This window comes from Pithys albifrons, chromosome 17 (assembly GCF_047495875.1).
Source record: "Pithys albifrons albifrons isolate INPA30051 chromosome 17, PitAlb_v1, whole genome shotgun sequence".
NCBI lineage: Eukaryota > Metazoa > Chordata > Aves > Passeriformes > Thamnophilidae > Pithys > Pithys albifrons.
The window spans coordinates 11868456-11883086 of record NC_092474.1 but is presented as its reverse complement, the minus strand read 5'-3'; the positions used below and the strand labels follow the sequence as shown (position 1 = coordinate 11883086).

Sequence of the window (14631 nt, the reverse complement as noted above, 5' to 3'; positions counted from 1 at the left end):
GGCTACCCCCGGCTCCAACCCAACAGCTGCGGGGCCAATTTGCCTCCGTGGCCCTTCGGAGCGGCGGGCGCGGAGCTCCCTCCTGTGGCCCCGCCGAGCAGCGCAGACGAGCCAGGGAGCCGCAGCCGCGCACCGCGAGGAAACCTGGCGGCGACCAGAGGGCTACTCTCTCGCTGTTCCCCCTGTTCCCCCGCTCGCCGCCTGTCCCTGTCCCCCGTGCCCCGATGATGCTCCCGCGGTTCCCCCGCAGGGCCTCGTTGCTAAGGGGCCGTTGCTAAGGACCAACATCCGGGTCCCGCCGCCCCCTCCGCCCACGTGACCCGGAGGGAACATGGCGGCGCCCATGGGGCGACGTGCGTGGTGCTGAGCGCGGCTGGGCCGAGCGCTCTGGGCTCCCTCTCTCCTCTGCTCTTCTGTCGCTGCCATGTCACGGCTTATCGTGAAGAATCTCCCCAATGGGGTGAGACCGCGGTGTGGCTGCGGAGTCGGCCGGTGGAAGGGGTGTGCCGGGTCTAGAGATGGGTCTGAGGGGACGCGGGCAGAGGCATCCCCAGGGAAAGGGGACACCCGCGGTGTGGTGGAGACGGGGGCGAGCGGTAAGACCCCCTCGGAGAGAAGGTTCCGGCTGGAGAGGAAGATGAGGTCTTGGTGGGGAAGCAGGGAGATGGGGCGGAAGGGGCTCTGAGGGGATAAGGGTTTTGAAGATGTACTGGGACGGGGTCGTTCGGCAGAACGTGGGGGCTCCCTCGGTCGGGGGACCTTGGGCAGGGAGAGCCCCTGGAGAGGTCAGGGAGGTCCCCTGAGGGACAGGAAGCAGGGAGTGGAGGTGCCCCAGGGCAGGGGAGCTGGCAGCCCCTCAGAGTTGGGGAGCTGAGCTTGTCGTGGCCACTGCCCTTCTCTCGGTGTCTGGGAGGTGGGTGCAGGTGCCCACTGTGCCACTCTGCCCCTGTCTGCTCCTCCACAGGATCCCACCGTGTTCCCTCTCTGTACATGTAGTGGATTCACAGGGTAGATGAATAAGTTTGGTGGCTGAATTGGGTGGGTTTTATCAGTATTTCCACAATACACTGTAGTCCCTACAGCCCTTCAGAAGCCCCTTGATAGAGAATATTTCATTTTGGACTTGCCCACAGGGCATCTCTGTGGTTCTGTTCCATGCCTGATCTCCCCTCCCACGGTCCCTCCTCTTTTCCCAGATGAAGGAAGATCGCTTTAGGAAGTTGTTTGCTGCCTTTGGCACCCTGACTGATTGTTGCTTGAAGTTCACCAAGGATGGCAAGTTCAGGAAGTTTGGCTTCATTGGCTACAAGTCTGAAGATGAAGCTCAAACAGCCCTGAACCATTTCAACAAAAGCTTCATAGACACTTCCAGAATCACAGTGAGTTGACCCTTAAAAATGTACCCCTTGGGATTCTTAAGAAAGTTTGGGATTGGAGATGCTGGTGGTCTTAGGGGTGAATGGCTGGGGTCAAGAAAGCCTGAAGATGAAGGTCCCTGCAGTAATGCAGCTAAGCCTGATGCCAGCCCTCATTGCTGGAGTCTCAGGCAGGTGCTGGGTTGAGCTGGGCTGTGGTTGTGCTCTAGCAGTGATTTCAGTGCTGGCTGGAGCAGCAGTGCTGGATTTTGAGCTGTCATAGTCTAAACTTTTGAATTTCAGCTAATTTATTCATTTCAAGTCATTCATCTTGCTGTTCTGGACATAGAATGATTCAGGATAAACAGGATAACTTACTTGACTTTGATCAGGAGCTGTAGTGACAGGATGAGGGAAATGGCTTCAAACTGAAACAGGGCAGGTTTAGATTAGATGTTAGGAAGAAATTCTTCCCTGTGAGGGTGGTGAGGGCCTGGCACAGGTTGCCCAGAGAAGCTGTGCCTGCCCCATCCCTAGAAGTGTCCAGGGCCACCTTGGACAGTTCTTGGAGCAACCTGGGCTAGTGAAAGGTGTCTCTGGAATGAGAGGGACTTTAGGGTCCCTTCCAACCCAAACCATCCCATGATGATATGGTGATATGACTGGGCTCAAATGAGCACAACAAACTGTTTCCCATGTTGATTGGACATGTAGCTCTTTGCTTTTGAAATGAACATCTGTATGAAATTGCCTGTTATCCTCTACACACCCTCCATCCCCTTGGGGTTGCAGTAGAGATTCCTGGGTGAAGTTATCCAGCAGTTACAAAAGCAAACTGTTGAGCATGTGTTTAATTAAAGATCTGTTTTATTCCAGGTGGAGCTATGCAGGTCTTTTGGTGACCCTTCAAAACCCAAAGCATGGAGTAAACACTCTCAGAAGGTTCCTGCCTCAGAAAAACAGGCAGAGAAGCCTGTGGCAAGTGAAGCTCCTGCAGCCACAAAGAAAGTGAGTCTTGCCTGATCCTTTGAGACTCTGATCCGTGTCAGTGATGTAGCAGAGAGAAGGGTGGCCTGGGTGTGGAGATGGGGACAGAATAGCTGGGATAGTGAATGTTGGAGTCCTGGTTCTCCTGTTTTCTGCCTTAGGATCTATGCTCCCTAGACCATTAGGTTACCTGTAATTGGCTGTGCTTCTAATAAGCCTTTCTAATTTTTTTTTCCCCAGGATAAAAAGAAGAAAGATCCCACGGGGAACTTGAAGGAGGTGAGTTGAGGTTGAATTGCAGTCCCTATGTTTTTGCTAGCTTGTGTTAAGAGCAGGAGATGAATAGTTGCTTTCTCTACTGCTTCCCATGCTATTAATTCAGGCTGTGACAGTCCAATTCTACTGCAACAAACCCTCATTTTAACAACCCCAACACCGAGGTCTAATTTTTCAATTGTCAGCTACTCCCATGTGACCACACACTGTGTCCAGGACAATCCTGTTTCAACAATTCTGGGTTTTAACCATGTGCAAGTTTTTTCCACATTTAAATTCTATGTTTTTTGCTCTTCTTAATGTTTTATTTTCTTTTTTGAAGTACTTTCTAAAAATCAATTATAGAAAAAGTAGGAATGAGAGATCTCAAGAAGACTTTAATCACTTTGACAGCTCACTTTGTCAGTGTAAACTGAGCTCCCCTTAAGGGATTTTTGGTTTTACATGGTTGGAAATGAGGTGATATCTTTATTGCAAACTCACTGCTAGCTCTCCTGTGTCTGTCTTCACAGCTTGTCTGCTTGCTTTCTTTTTTAACAGCTGGAAGAAGATAAGAACTTCCAGGAGTTCTTGGTGGTTCACCAGAAACGGTCTCAGGTGGCCACTTGGGCTAATGACACTTTGCCAGAGGAGCCCAAGAAGGGCAAATCAAAGGCAGCAGCTGATTATCTCAACTTTGACTCAGATGAGTCTGAGGAGCTGAGTGAGGATGAGCCCTCTGAAGATGTGGAGGAAACTAAAGGTACTGAAAGGAGCTGTCACCATTTCCTTGTGTTGGTCACAGTGACTGTGAGGGCAGGGGTGCTGACAGGGCCCAGCTCAGAGTCCTGCCTCCAAACAGAGACAGTGTGACCAGGAAGGTGGTTCCTCAAGCAAGAGACTCATTCTGTGTGCTGTGCATGTGTGGTTGTTTTCCCAAATTTGGGAAAATGTAGGAAAGGCAGTTTCTGATATTAAGGGGATGGCATCTTTGCTTTCCCATGGGTCCTTAGGGCAGTGTTAGGGAAGAAAACAGGGCAAAAAACCTGCATCTTTCCCTTACATGCTCTTCTAGCCTGCAGCTGCTTTCATCCCTGGGATTTCATCCCTGGGATTTCCAGAGTGGATGTAATTTCTGTTTATTTAATAACCTGTGGTCTGTGAACTTGTCTGGTCTGCCTTTGATTGCATGTTTCTGGAAATTGGGCCCTGTCAGAGCTGATGGGAAGGGGCCAAGTTCAGCATCTTGGATCCTGAAAGGAAAACTGGAGTAGTGGATTAACTTAGAAGACTGGGAAATTTGGGCTGCAGTCTGTATGTCTTCTAGAATCCAGTGTCCCTGCAGCAGTGATGGGTGTAGGTTTGGAGTCTTTCTCCCTCTCCCTGCATGATATTTTCTTGTGCTGTTCTGTTGGAGTGAACAGCATTTTCCTGTTGCTCCTCTTCTTCCTTTGAGTAACTCAAGGGTAGGTGTGACTTGGCAAGGGGTAGGGAGTGTTTTGGAGGAACACTTTCCCCTGTTCTTTTCCCTGCAAAATTCAACTGCACATTTTAAAACCTTCTCTGGGGTCTGCTTGGAGTATTGAGTTAAAATTGTGACAAAATCCTTCGTCATGGAGTTCCTCAATTTTGTTTCTAATTTGTTTTATATGTGAACTGTTGCTTTGAAAAACAGTAATCCAGACTGGAAGTGCTGCTGTTCTCAAGCCTTTCCTTCCCATGGAAGGGATAGAGGAATATGGTTGTCATGATTGTGCCAGTCCTCAGCTTTTCTCTGGCTGCGGAATGAGCAGAAGGATCTTTGTGCAAAACTTCTCTGGTCTGTCCTCTCCAACAGCAAAGAAAGGAGGGAAGAAGGCAGCTACCAGCAAAGACCTCTCAGATATGGAGTACCTGAAATCTAAAGTGGTCAAGGATTCTTCCTCCTCATCCAGTACAGAGGAAGAAACAGATACTGAGGAGGAGGTGGAAGAGGAAAGTGAGACTGAGGAAGATTTGGGCATTGCAGAAACCATCAGCACAGATAAAAAGGGAAAGGTAAAAGCCCAAAAGACACAAGAGACACCAGTGAAGAAGAAGAAAAAAGGATCCACACTAGAGGTACAGCTGAATTAGACTTTTGCCTTCTCTAAAGCAGGAGCTTCATGGGTAGCATGTGTCTCTCAGTAACTCCAGGGGTGAGCTGAAAGCCTGTGAAGGCTGCAGGACCCTCTGTCTACCAGCTAGTTTGGCTCACTGGGCAAGAGCCATTAAAAAAACTCATCTTAGGAATGAATTCCTAAAGATGAGCCTTCCAAACAAATGCTGTTAGTGTCTTTTTCAAAGGCATTTCTAGTTCTCCTGTGTCCAAATGCTGTCCTGCAGAACTCAGTGCCTAGTGCCAGGGTTTGACTATCCCAGCCAAACCTTGTACCTTCTGCTGGCACCTCCTGCCCAGCCTGATGGAGTTCCAAGTCTCTTGATATTCTCTCCCAATCTTCAGCCTCCTGTTTGTTGGACAAGACCAGCTTGTTGTGCTGTGATTTTTGTTCTTTCATTCAGCTTTTTCCCTTTTTTCTTCCCCATCCTTCTGTGCAGACCCAAGGCAGCTCAGCAGAAACCAGCACCCCATTCACAGTGAAACTTCGTGGTGCCCCCTCAAACATCACTGAGGCAAGTTTTGTTACCCAGCTGGAAATGGAGACTCCAGGGATGTTCTCAGAATGATCTTTGCAGAGACTTTTCACTTATGGAGCTGTGTTGAGGGTTGTATGGGCAGTCAGGGAAACTTTTGAACTGGCTTTGTGCAGAGATGTTGTGCATTGCACAGGGTGATTTTTATACTGTATATAAAAACCTAAGTGCAACTTGCTGCTTCCTGTATCTGAGAACTTATTCAAACAGTTTTAATTTTTCCTGCAGCAAAAGATTCGTGATTTCTTCTTGCCTCTGAAGCCAGTGGCAGTTCGGATAGAAAAAAACACCCAGGGGAAGAAGTCAGGTAACAGTTGGATGTGGAAGTGGGGGTTGGATCTGTGAGTTAGGAGGCCTCTCAGTCACACCTCTGCTCTTTTCATCTGCAATTCCAAATCACTGGTTTGTGTCCTGATTCTTCCAGACCTTTCTATGACTTTGCAGCTTTCCTGCCCTACTTGCTGTCCATAGGGTGCCATGGGCAGAGTCATGTTGGCTGTGCTCGCTTAGGAATAGCAGCAGGAGCCTTTTCATTGTTCGGCCTCCAGAATTGTCCTAAGCATCCCAAGCCATGCCAAGGAAGGGCCTGTTCCTCTGGGATAGCTGCAGCATCACCCAGGGGCTGTGCTGTGTTTATGGGCTGCAGGGCTGCCTTTAGCTAGGCTGGGTCTCCTGACAGGCTGTGGCTGCCGGAGGTACCCGTGAAAGAGTTTGGAGGAGGTTCTTGGAGCTGTCAGGGAGCTTTGCTCTGTGCTCTCTTCCTTTAATAACCTAAAACCAGATGCACCTTTTCTTTGCTCCTGGAGATACCTGTGAAAGCCTCCTTCAGCTGTTAAGTCGGGCTTCTTTGATTTATATGTAGAGAATAAGCTTTTAAAAGGCAACCTTCCAGTCTGGCATGGCCATTTTCAGGCTGGATTGAAACTTTAATGGAAGCTGAATGCTTTATCTATAGGAATCTATCTTAGAGAAAGCCCAATTCCCCCTTAATTAGCCAATTAGTGGTTGAATGTTCCCCACATGATGCTCAGTTGAACCTTTTCCTTCCTCCAAGGTTATATCTTTGTTGACTTGAAGAGTGAAGCAGAAGTGCAAAGGGCCTTGAAGAGAAAAAAAGAATACATAGGTAAGGGCTGTTTGTTCCTTCTTGTTGTGGCTGTTGCTGCTGGCAGGGTGCTCAGCTGCTGGAGTGTTCACTGTAGAAGTATCTCCTGTTGTTCAGTTTTTCCCAGGCAGATGGTGGGGGTGGTTCTTCTGCTCAGCCCACACCGGATAAAACCAGGTGCCGTGTCAGGAGCAAGTGGCTGAGCTCTGCATGTTGATCTTAGGCCCTCGTGTTTTGTGGTGTGATTGAGGTGTATCTTGTTCCTGGTAGAAAAGTGATACTGTTTCAGCCTGTTGGGATTTGTACAAACAGTTCTGTAAGCCTGTGTTTGAGAGCTGTGCTTGGCCTTAGTGGAACTACTGAAATGATGTTTGCAGAAATCATATGCAGAGTGGGAATGGCTGCTTGGAAGCTTGTGTGTTAGGCTGGCACAGGCAGAGGGGCTGGAACTCCATGAAAGGAAGGGAGACTGTGGAATTGTTGATACCCTGATTTTTATGAGGACCAATCTCTTGCAGCACCTGACACCCCCTTTTTATAAATTAGGCAGAGTCCTACTCAAAGCCTGTGGGATTGGGATTGTAATTTCTTGTGTCACTGCTGTAACTCTGGGCTCTTTGTGCAGTGATGTTGACTGCCCATGGCCTTGGGAAGCATCTAACCTGCCTGTGTGTGTGGTTGTGGATTAGGTGGACGATGCATTGAGGTTTCCCGGTGCAGGAACACCCCAAAAGAAACTGTTCCAGCAAAACCCAGTAACCAGCCATGGCAAAGAAGGTTAAGGGATGATGAGGAAGAAGAGGACTTGTCTGAATCAGGGAGACTCTTTGTCAGGAATCTTCCCTTTACAAGCACCGAGGAGGACCTGGAGAAGATCTTTTCAAAGTATGGTGAGTATTTGCCCTGGGACTGAGACTTGCAGAGCAACATCTTTCCTTTGTAAATACAGAGGTTTTTGTTCTGGGACAAAGCTCCATGTCCCACATCTCTTGAATATGGCCCAACTCCCATCATCTTCTTTGCCTGGTTTGGTGGTGTGTCCTTGGCAGGAGACTGAGATTTTGCAGGTAAGACATGGATCTCTGGGATACACCCCAAGTTTGTTTGGAATGTCAGGTGAAAGCTTGAAGTTTCTCTTTTCTGCCTCGAAATTAAACAAATTTAAGGCTATCTTGGCATTCAACTGTCTTGGGAGCAGAGTGGGTTAGGTTGTGGAAAGCTTTGTTCCTGACTGAAGGTAAATGCAGCTGCTCAGAGCTTACCTGGTTTGTGTGATGTGTCAGAGCCCTGTGAGCTGCCAGATGGCACACAACCAGACTTGGGGTGCTTTTGCTGGGCCCACCTTGTCAATCTGCAGCACCTGGCTCAGGTTGATGGCTCACCACACACCCTGTGCAATATCCAGAGCTGCTCTGCCCTCCCTGACTCCCTTATCCTGGCTGTGTCCAAAAGGTGCCTGTTCAGAGCATTCCCCTTCCAGGGGGTTCAGTTGGACATCAGGGTTCACATAAAGCATTGATGGCACTGGAAGGGGCTGCCCAGGGAGGTGGTGGAGTCCCCAGCTCTGGAGGTGTCCAAGGAACGACTGGATGTGGCACTCATTGTTCTGGGCTGGGTGACAAGGTGGGGATTGATTACAGGTTGGAGTCGAAGATCTTGGAGGTTTTTTCTAACCTAAATGATGCAGTAATTGTGTGATGACTGTCCAGGGATATCTGTCAACTTAAAGCCTTCCCTTCTGCAGGGCCTCTCTCGGAGATCCATTTCCCTGTTGACAGACTGACCAAGAAACCCAAAGGATTTGCTTTCATCACCTACATGATTCCTGAGCATGCAGTGAAGGCCTTTGCAGAACTGGATGGGCAGGTGTTCCAGGTACAGCAGCCAATGGGTTTCCTGTGCTGTTGAACTGAAGCTGTTGGGAATGTTTGTTACTAACATGGCCAAGAATTTTCTTCTGTGCTTTGCTGCACAGGTTGAGTCTCTTCTGCTGTGCCATATGGGAACACAGGTGCTTTTGGTAGAGTAGCTTGGTTTGAACTGCCTTGCAGATACCAAAATCCTGGTAGAGGTGGGGAAGGAGCTCCAAGTCTGTCTCTCATGTTGTGTGGCCACACTGACTTGTGGTCATGTCTCCTCTGGGAAGGAAGTTTCCCTCCTTCCACCTTGGCTGTTTGACTCAGAAAGGTGACAGAAAATTTCCTCCGCACTACTTAGTTCATGGACTTCTGTGGATTATTTCAAAGCTGCTGGACCTCTTGTTCCTGTCTTCTAGGGCAGGATGATGCATCTTTTACCATCCACAATCAAAAAGGAAAAAATCAAAGATGGAGATGCAGAAGACACTTCCTCCTACAAAAAGCACAAAGAGGCCAAGGACAAAGCCAACAGTGCCAGGTAGAACACAGCCTGCCAAATTCCCAAGTGGCAGGAATGCATGTGGGGTCTTTGTAGGGACTGTATAGATTCCCAAAGTCAATAAACCTCTTGCTGTGCAGTTCTGTTTTCTTTCTCTCTTACCCACTTGACTCCTCTGTCCAAGTAGATCAAGTAGTCCAGTGAACAGCAGAAATTGAGAGAAACAGGATTTTGAATGGTTTTGTGTGAGAGTTTATTTCTCTGGAGTCTAATAAAAGTTGGTCTAATGCTGTAACTCCTTAGAGAGGTAGTTTCAGGTCAGTTGGGTCTTTCTCCTGTACTTGGCCACCTGTATTTCTAAAACTTGTAGGAGCTTTATCTTTCGTGTGACAAATTAGTTTGAAAGAAGTGGGCAATACTTTCTAACTTTAAAGGGAAAGGGGTGCAACTTTATTTTCATGGGTTTTGTGGTTTTAGGAAAACAGCTGGAAAGGTGTGTTCCTCTCAGCAACACCTGAACTCCCAGCTGTAACTGCAGAGCTGTGACCAGTGAGGTCTAGGGAAGAAGAGCTCAGCTGCCCGCACTGCTGCCTTTCTGTTTGTCTTCTAGTCATGTCTCACTCATTCTTCTCCATTCTCTAAGGATTCTTTTTTCCTCTAACTCCTTACCCTGACTGCTCATGGTGTTTTTCCCCAGGACTATGAACTAGAGAGACCTCAGTGGAAGAAGGGGCCACGTGACACTAAGCCTGGCTCTTCTTTGTCTTTCCAGCTCTCACAACTGGAACACGTTGTTTGTGGGGACAAACGCTGTGGCTGATGCCATGGCTCAGAAGTACAATGCTTCCAAAAGCCAAGTGCTTGATCCTGTGAGTTGGGTTATTCCTCAGCTGGGGTGGGAGATCACTTTCCTACCTGTTTCCTCAAGCCCAAGGCCTTCCTGGTCTTGTTGTGCAGCAAAAGCCTCAGTGCATCTACAAGCACCACCCAGGCTGAGATCAGTGGTGCTGTAGCACCAATGTGGGATCTAAGCCTTTCAGTCCCTTTGTCAGTGGAGCACAGTGACACTCCCAGCCCTTCTTCCCACTCTGCTTTTCTGTGCAACTAGCAGTTGATGGGAACTAAAGCTCAGTTCCATCCTGGAAGCTTTGTTTTACTTTGGGAAGTGTTCGGATTCCAACAGCTTTAGAGGAGCTGGAGCATTTTACCTTCAAAGTCTCTGTGACATTCCCTTTACATCTGCTTCTGAGAGCAGCAGAAACAGCAGGTGACTGACATTCTTGCCTGCAGGAGACTAAAGACAGTGTGGCAGTGAGAGTTGCTCTGGGAGAAACTGAGCTGGTCCAGGAAATTCGTCGGTTCCTCACTGAAAATGGAGTCAGCCTGGATTCCTTCAGTCAGGTGAGATGCTCAGCTGCAGGCAGTAATGTGGACCTACCTCTTCTAGTCTTGATGTCCTCAGCTTTCTTTGAAATTGGTATTTAAATCCTCATCATCTTGCAGGGTTGAACCTTTACACATATTAGGAAATGTTACATCCATTTGAAAATGCAACTACCCTTGGGATGGCTGAATACATAACATGATGGTTTTAATATGGTGGTAGGCAGGGAAGGAATCCTCTGTCCATATCAGGGTGGATCTGGAGCTGAAATCTCCATACATCAGCATTTGTGGAACAGGGAGGTTGTACCAGGGTGGGGTGTGGATCTTACAGGGAGTTTCCTAAATAGCTGTTGGCCCTCTTGGATCCTGGAAAGGGGTGATGTGAAGTGAGAGAGCATAGTGTGTTGGATCTGAAACATTCAGCTGGAAAGTTGTCAAGAGTTTGCAATTTTAAATCCCATCTCCCCGTTCTCTCCTCTCTGAACACATCAGGCTGCTGGGGAGAGAAGCAAAACGGTGATCCTGGTGAAGAACCTCCCGGCCAACACGAGCGCGGCGGAGCTGGAGGACGTGTTCGGCAAACACGGCAGCCTGGGCCGGGTGCTGCTGCCAGAAGGAGGAATCACAGCTATCGTGGAGTTCCTGGAGCCAACAGAGGCCAAGCAAGCCTTCACCAGGTTGGCCTACACCAAGGTGAGGCAGCTGCCTGGAGGGTGTGGATCTTGGCTGGTTGGGAAGCTGCAGAAGGGAGCTTGCTATGTGTGAGGGGGGTAGGAGTTTTGAGGGAAGTGAGTTATCCCAGAGCCACTGCTGTTACTGTCTCTCCCTGGGATTTAGCAGGATGCCTGATGCATCCTTGTGCAGCAGTGGCTGTATAGGATTCAGCCTGCACAGGATGGCTGGAGGACAGGGCTGTGACATGTTTAGAGGGGGATTGTTCTCTTTCACAATACAGGAGTGTAATATATGGAAGACTGGGGTCCTGTGGCAGGCTGGATCTTTTTGTGAAAGACAGTTTAGCCAGCTGAAGAAATTACTCCCTTTCCCGTTGCTGTTTTCCATTACAGAGTGAGAGGGAAATGAAGCTGAGAACAGAGCTTTTTCTTCAAGCCTTGTCCTCCATTCTTCATTTTCTGTCCTGTGTTCTGTTCACAGTTTCATTCTGTGCCTTTGTACCTGGAGTGGGCTCCAATGGGTGTCTTCTTAAGCCCAGCCCCTCAGAAAAAAAATGCTGAGGTTCCAGAAAAGGAGGATGAACCAGGGCTGGTACCAGGTAAGACCTGTGTCTGACTTGCTGTTGACAGGCTGTGGGGCCCTATAGTGTTTCCCTGCTCCTATCAAGCCCCAGCATATGCTTTGGGTGATTTCCCACTGCAAGGACATGATCTTCCCTCCCTAAGTACACCTTCTTTCTCCCCATTCCAGGGGCTCTCCCTAAACTGAAGTGGGCAAGCTCCCCCTAAATTTGCCTTTGTTATATCTTAAAAAGTTGGATTTATTCTTTTGTTTCAGGTGAAGCTGTAAAGGACTCAGGGGAAGCAGCAGTACATGAGGAAGAGGAAGAAGAGGAGGAGGAGGAAGAAGAAAATGTTCCTGGGTGTACTTTGTTCATAAAAAACCTCAACTTTGCCACTACAGAAGACACACTGAAGGAGGTGAACCATAAGGATATAGTGTTTAAAGCAGTTAAATTGCAATGGGAGATGAGAAAACACTGGATTGTACTGGGACTGGGAGTATCCACTTGGGGGTTTCAGACATCGGTTAAGACAAACCGTATCTGAAACTGGTTTTGTGGGTTTAATTCCACCTCTGGACAGGTGGAGGCAGTAGAAAATCTTTTAAGACTCCTCATTTCCCATGCTTTCTGTAGCATTTCTCCTTGGGATAGGCATTTTTGCAGCTCTCATAGTGCTTTGCGTGTGAAGGCAATGAATAAATAAACTATGGTTTTGGAGATGTGCTTTTCATCTCAGCTTCTGCTGCCATTGAGCTGTCTGTGCTGCTTTAGCTCAGCAAAGCACTTGGGAGAGAGTGTGGCATTACTAAAGCCATGTGGGATCCAGTAGTACAATAGGGAAAAGCAACTGGGAATTCTCGTCTCTGCCACTTCTTTTAGCCATTAAAATGTCACATTCCATGGCCCAAGAATGCTGGAGCAGCGTCACCCTGGACCTGTGTTCCTCTGCCTTGGGACTGTTGAGCCTGTGTTGAGACTCTGGTCCATCTGGGTCTGGGGACAAATGCCAAATGTTCAGAGGAGGTCTGGGGCTTGTCCCCTCTTTTTTTTTTTTGCCTTCTGGCTGTAGTTTTACAAAGAAGTCAAGTAAATAGTTTATCTTTTAGCCCCTCATTTTTAGAATAAAGGGAATTCTATGGACATCGCAGGAGTCAGCCATCTCTAAGGTCTCTACCTGGCTGAGGGCATCCTGTGATCCATAGTGTTGCTCCAGAGCCATCTTGGTTCTCTGCACTGTTTCTGAGGAGTGGTAGAGGATTTTTGGGAACACATCTTGATTTCTTTAACAATCTTTTTCTCTGTGTGTGTGTGTATTTGTACAGAAATAATTTTATAGGAAAGACTGAGCTGCAGTGACTGCTTGTCAGATGTGTGCTGGGGGAGGTGGGCCTGTGAGTGTGTGTTCTGTGGAAGAGGGGCACAGTGTCACTTCAAGCTGAGTTGCAAGCCTGTGACAAAGGGAGCTGAATCACGTGTCTAAATTCCTTGCAGACATTCTCCAAAGTGGGAGCCCTGAAGAGCTGCACAATATCCAAGAAGAAAGACAAAGCAGGTACTTTAGATGTTGCTGTTCAATTCCTTCCCTCGGCTGGTTGCCGAGGGCTCAGGTGTGGTGTTGCTTTAGCATTCATCTGGCTGAGCATTTGTGTCCTCCTTGGCAAAATCTTTAGTATTTCTAGAAGTGTTTCTGCTGAAATGGCTGAAAGCAGCAACCAAATGTACCCTGGGGTTCGGTCTAGAAGGTTAAGCTTGATTGTGGGATTTGTGGAGACATGGCCATCTCTTGAGATCTTGAGATAGAGAAGCCAAACTCCTTCAGGATCACAGAAGAGAGCAGGATGCAAGTTGAAAGAAACCAGTGCCCTGCAATGATTTAACTTTGCACAACTTGCATTATCCTCAGGAATGGGTGGGATCCTCGGGGTTCCTGGCTGAGTGCTCTGCTGAGTGGGCTTCATTTGCCTTCTGCCTGCCAGCCCTGAGCCCCACAGGCTGCACTGACGGGTGGCTGTGCCTGTTGCAGTGGCTGCACTTGCTTTCCAGGCAGTTGGACAGGGGAGAGTTGGATTAAGGCATGTGCTGGCTGGAAGGGCTGTGTCTTCTTTCTGGGAGCTGCTCAGCTTTATGGGATTTGGCCTTGACAGGGCTTCTCTTTCAAGGGGTGCTTGAAAACTTGGATCCCCTGAAAGGAAAAGAAATAAAGCAACTCTTCAGTATTATTGGCATATCTAGTGTGCTCATGGCCAGACAGCAACATCCCAGGCTGGGCTGATCTTGTACCATCTGCCAAAGAGATCCCTTTCTGTCCCTGTGGGTCATTTCTGCAGTCTAATACCACTGAGGTTTTGAAGTTGGAAACGGGGTGTTATGTTTTCACTTGTGGATTTTTCCTTCCCTCATTATTAATCATACCTTAATTATGGCTCCTGTACTGGTCAGTGTGGTGTGACTGCAGGTGATGCAAACCTTTGCTATGTGGGGAAGTGGAATAGATGTCCTCTCCCTTGTAGAAGTTGCAGCTGCCCACTCAGGTTTAGGGAATGTTTGTGTCTCCATAATGGGATCTTTTTCTCCTTATTGTTGCTTTGTAGGTCTCAGTGTTTTATTTAAGTTTTGCACTGAAATGATGCAAAGCAAAACATCTGTTTTGTCCCCACCATTGGTTATCTCCTCTTTGTCATCAGCACCAGAACCAGCTGTTCTTGCTCAGAACAAGCCAGCCAGGGGTGCTCATGAGGAGCATCTGAGTCAGGCCATGAGCAGGCTGGTCCTTTGCCTGGGGTATGAAGTTTCTGTCCCCTCAGTTTTGGCAATTACTGCTTGCTCTTGGTTTGTTTTTATATCTTATACCCTCCCTGTTTCCTGCTAGCTTAAAAAGTCCCCTCTCTCTTCTGACAGGCACTTTGCTTTCCATGGGCTTTGGATTTGTGGAGTACAAGAAGCCAGAGAGTGCCCAGAAAGCCCTGCGCCAGCTCCAGGTAAGCTTAAGTGTTGCCAGTCTGGAGTTCTTATGATGGGCAAGGATTTGAATGAACCTTAGAGTTCAAAATGGTGCTGTAAGTTGCACTGGGCAGGTGGAGAAGCCTGTAAAATGGGCCAGGTTTGTGAGGGAAGAGGGTTTGTGAAGGGACAAGACCAAAAGAATGTTTCCTGGTGATGATCCAATATGGAGGTGGGAGAAAATGTACAATGATTGAAATTTAATGAATTTGAAATTTAATGAGTTTTTCTGCAAGAAAAACTTTTGCAGAAGGGCAGAGATCCAGGCCCCC

At 48.1% G+C, this 14631-nt stretch overlaps 1 protein-coding gene across 1 annotated transcript in view; it reads left to right on the top strand.

The window, feature by feature from the left end:
* The first annotated feature begins 320 nt into the window (after positions 1–320).
* Positions 321–14631, top strand: part of RBM19 (RNA binding motif protein 19) — a 65300-nt gene continuing 50989 nt past the window's right edge. The window contains exons 1-19 of the mRNA XM_071571876.1: positions 321–460; positions 1197–1379; positions 2232–2363; positions 2583–2621; positions 3159–3360; positions 4435–4697; positions 5175–5249; positions 5499–5577; positions 6325–6396; positions 7065–7265; positions 8120–8250; positions 8651–8772; positions 9506–9602; positions 10024–10134; positions 10612–10812; positions 11275–11392; positions 11632–11774; positions 12851–12911; positions 14258–14337. Coding sequence (XP_071427977.1) covers positions 425–460; positions 1197–1379; positions 2232–2363; positions 2583–2621; positions 3159–3360; positions 4435–4697; positions 5175–5249; positions 5499–5577; positions 6325–6396; positions 7065–7265; positions 8120–8250; positions 8651–8772; positions 9506–9602; positions 10024–10134; positions 10612–10812; positions 11275–11392; positions 11632–11774; positions 12851–12911; positions 14258–14337 — 2346 coding nt within the window. The 5' untranslated portion in view covers positions 321–424. The remainder of the gene's footprint in view (positions 461–1196; positions 1380–2231; positions 2364–2582; positions 2622–3158; positions 3361–4434; positions 4698–5174; positions 5250–5498; positions 5578–6324; positions 6397–7064; positions 7266–8119; positions 8251–8650; positions 8773–9505; positions 9603–10023; positions 10135–10611; positions 10813–11274; positions 11393–11631; positions 11775–12850; positions 12912–14257; positions 14338–14631) is intronic.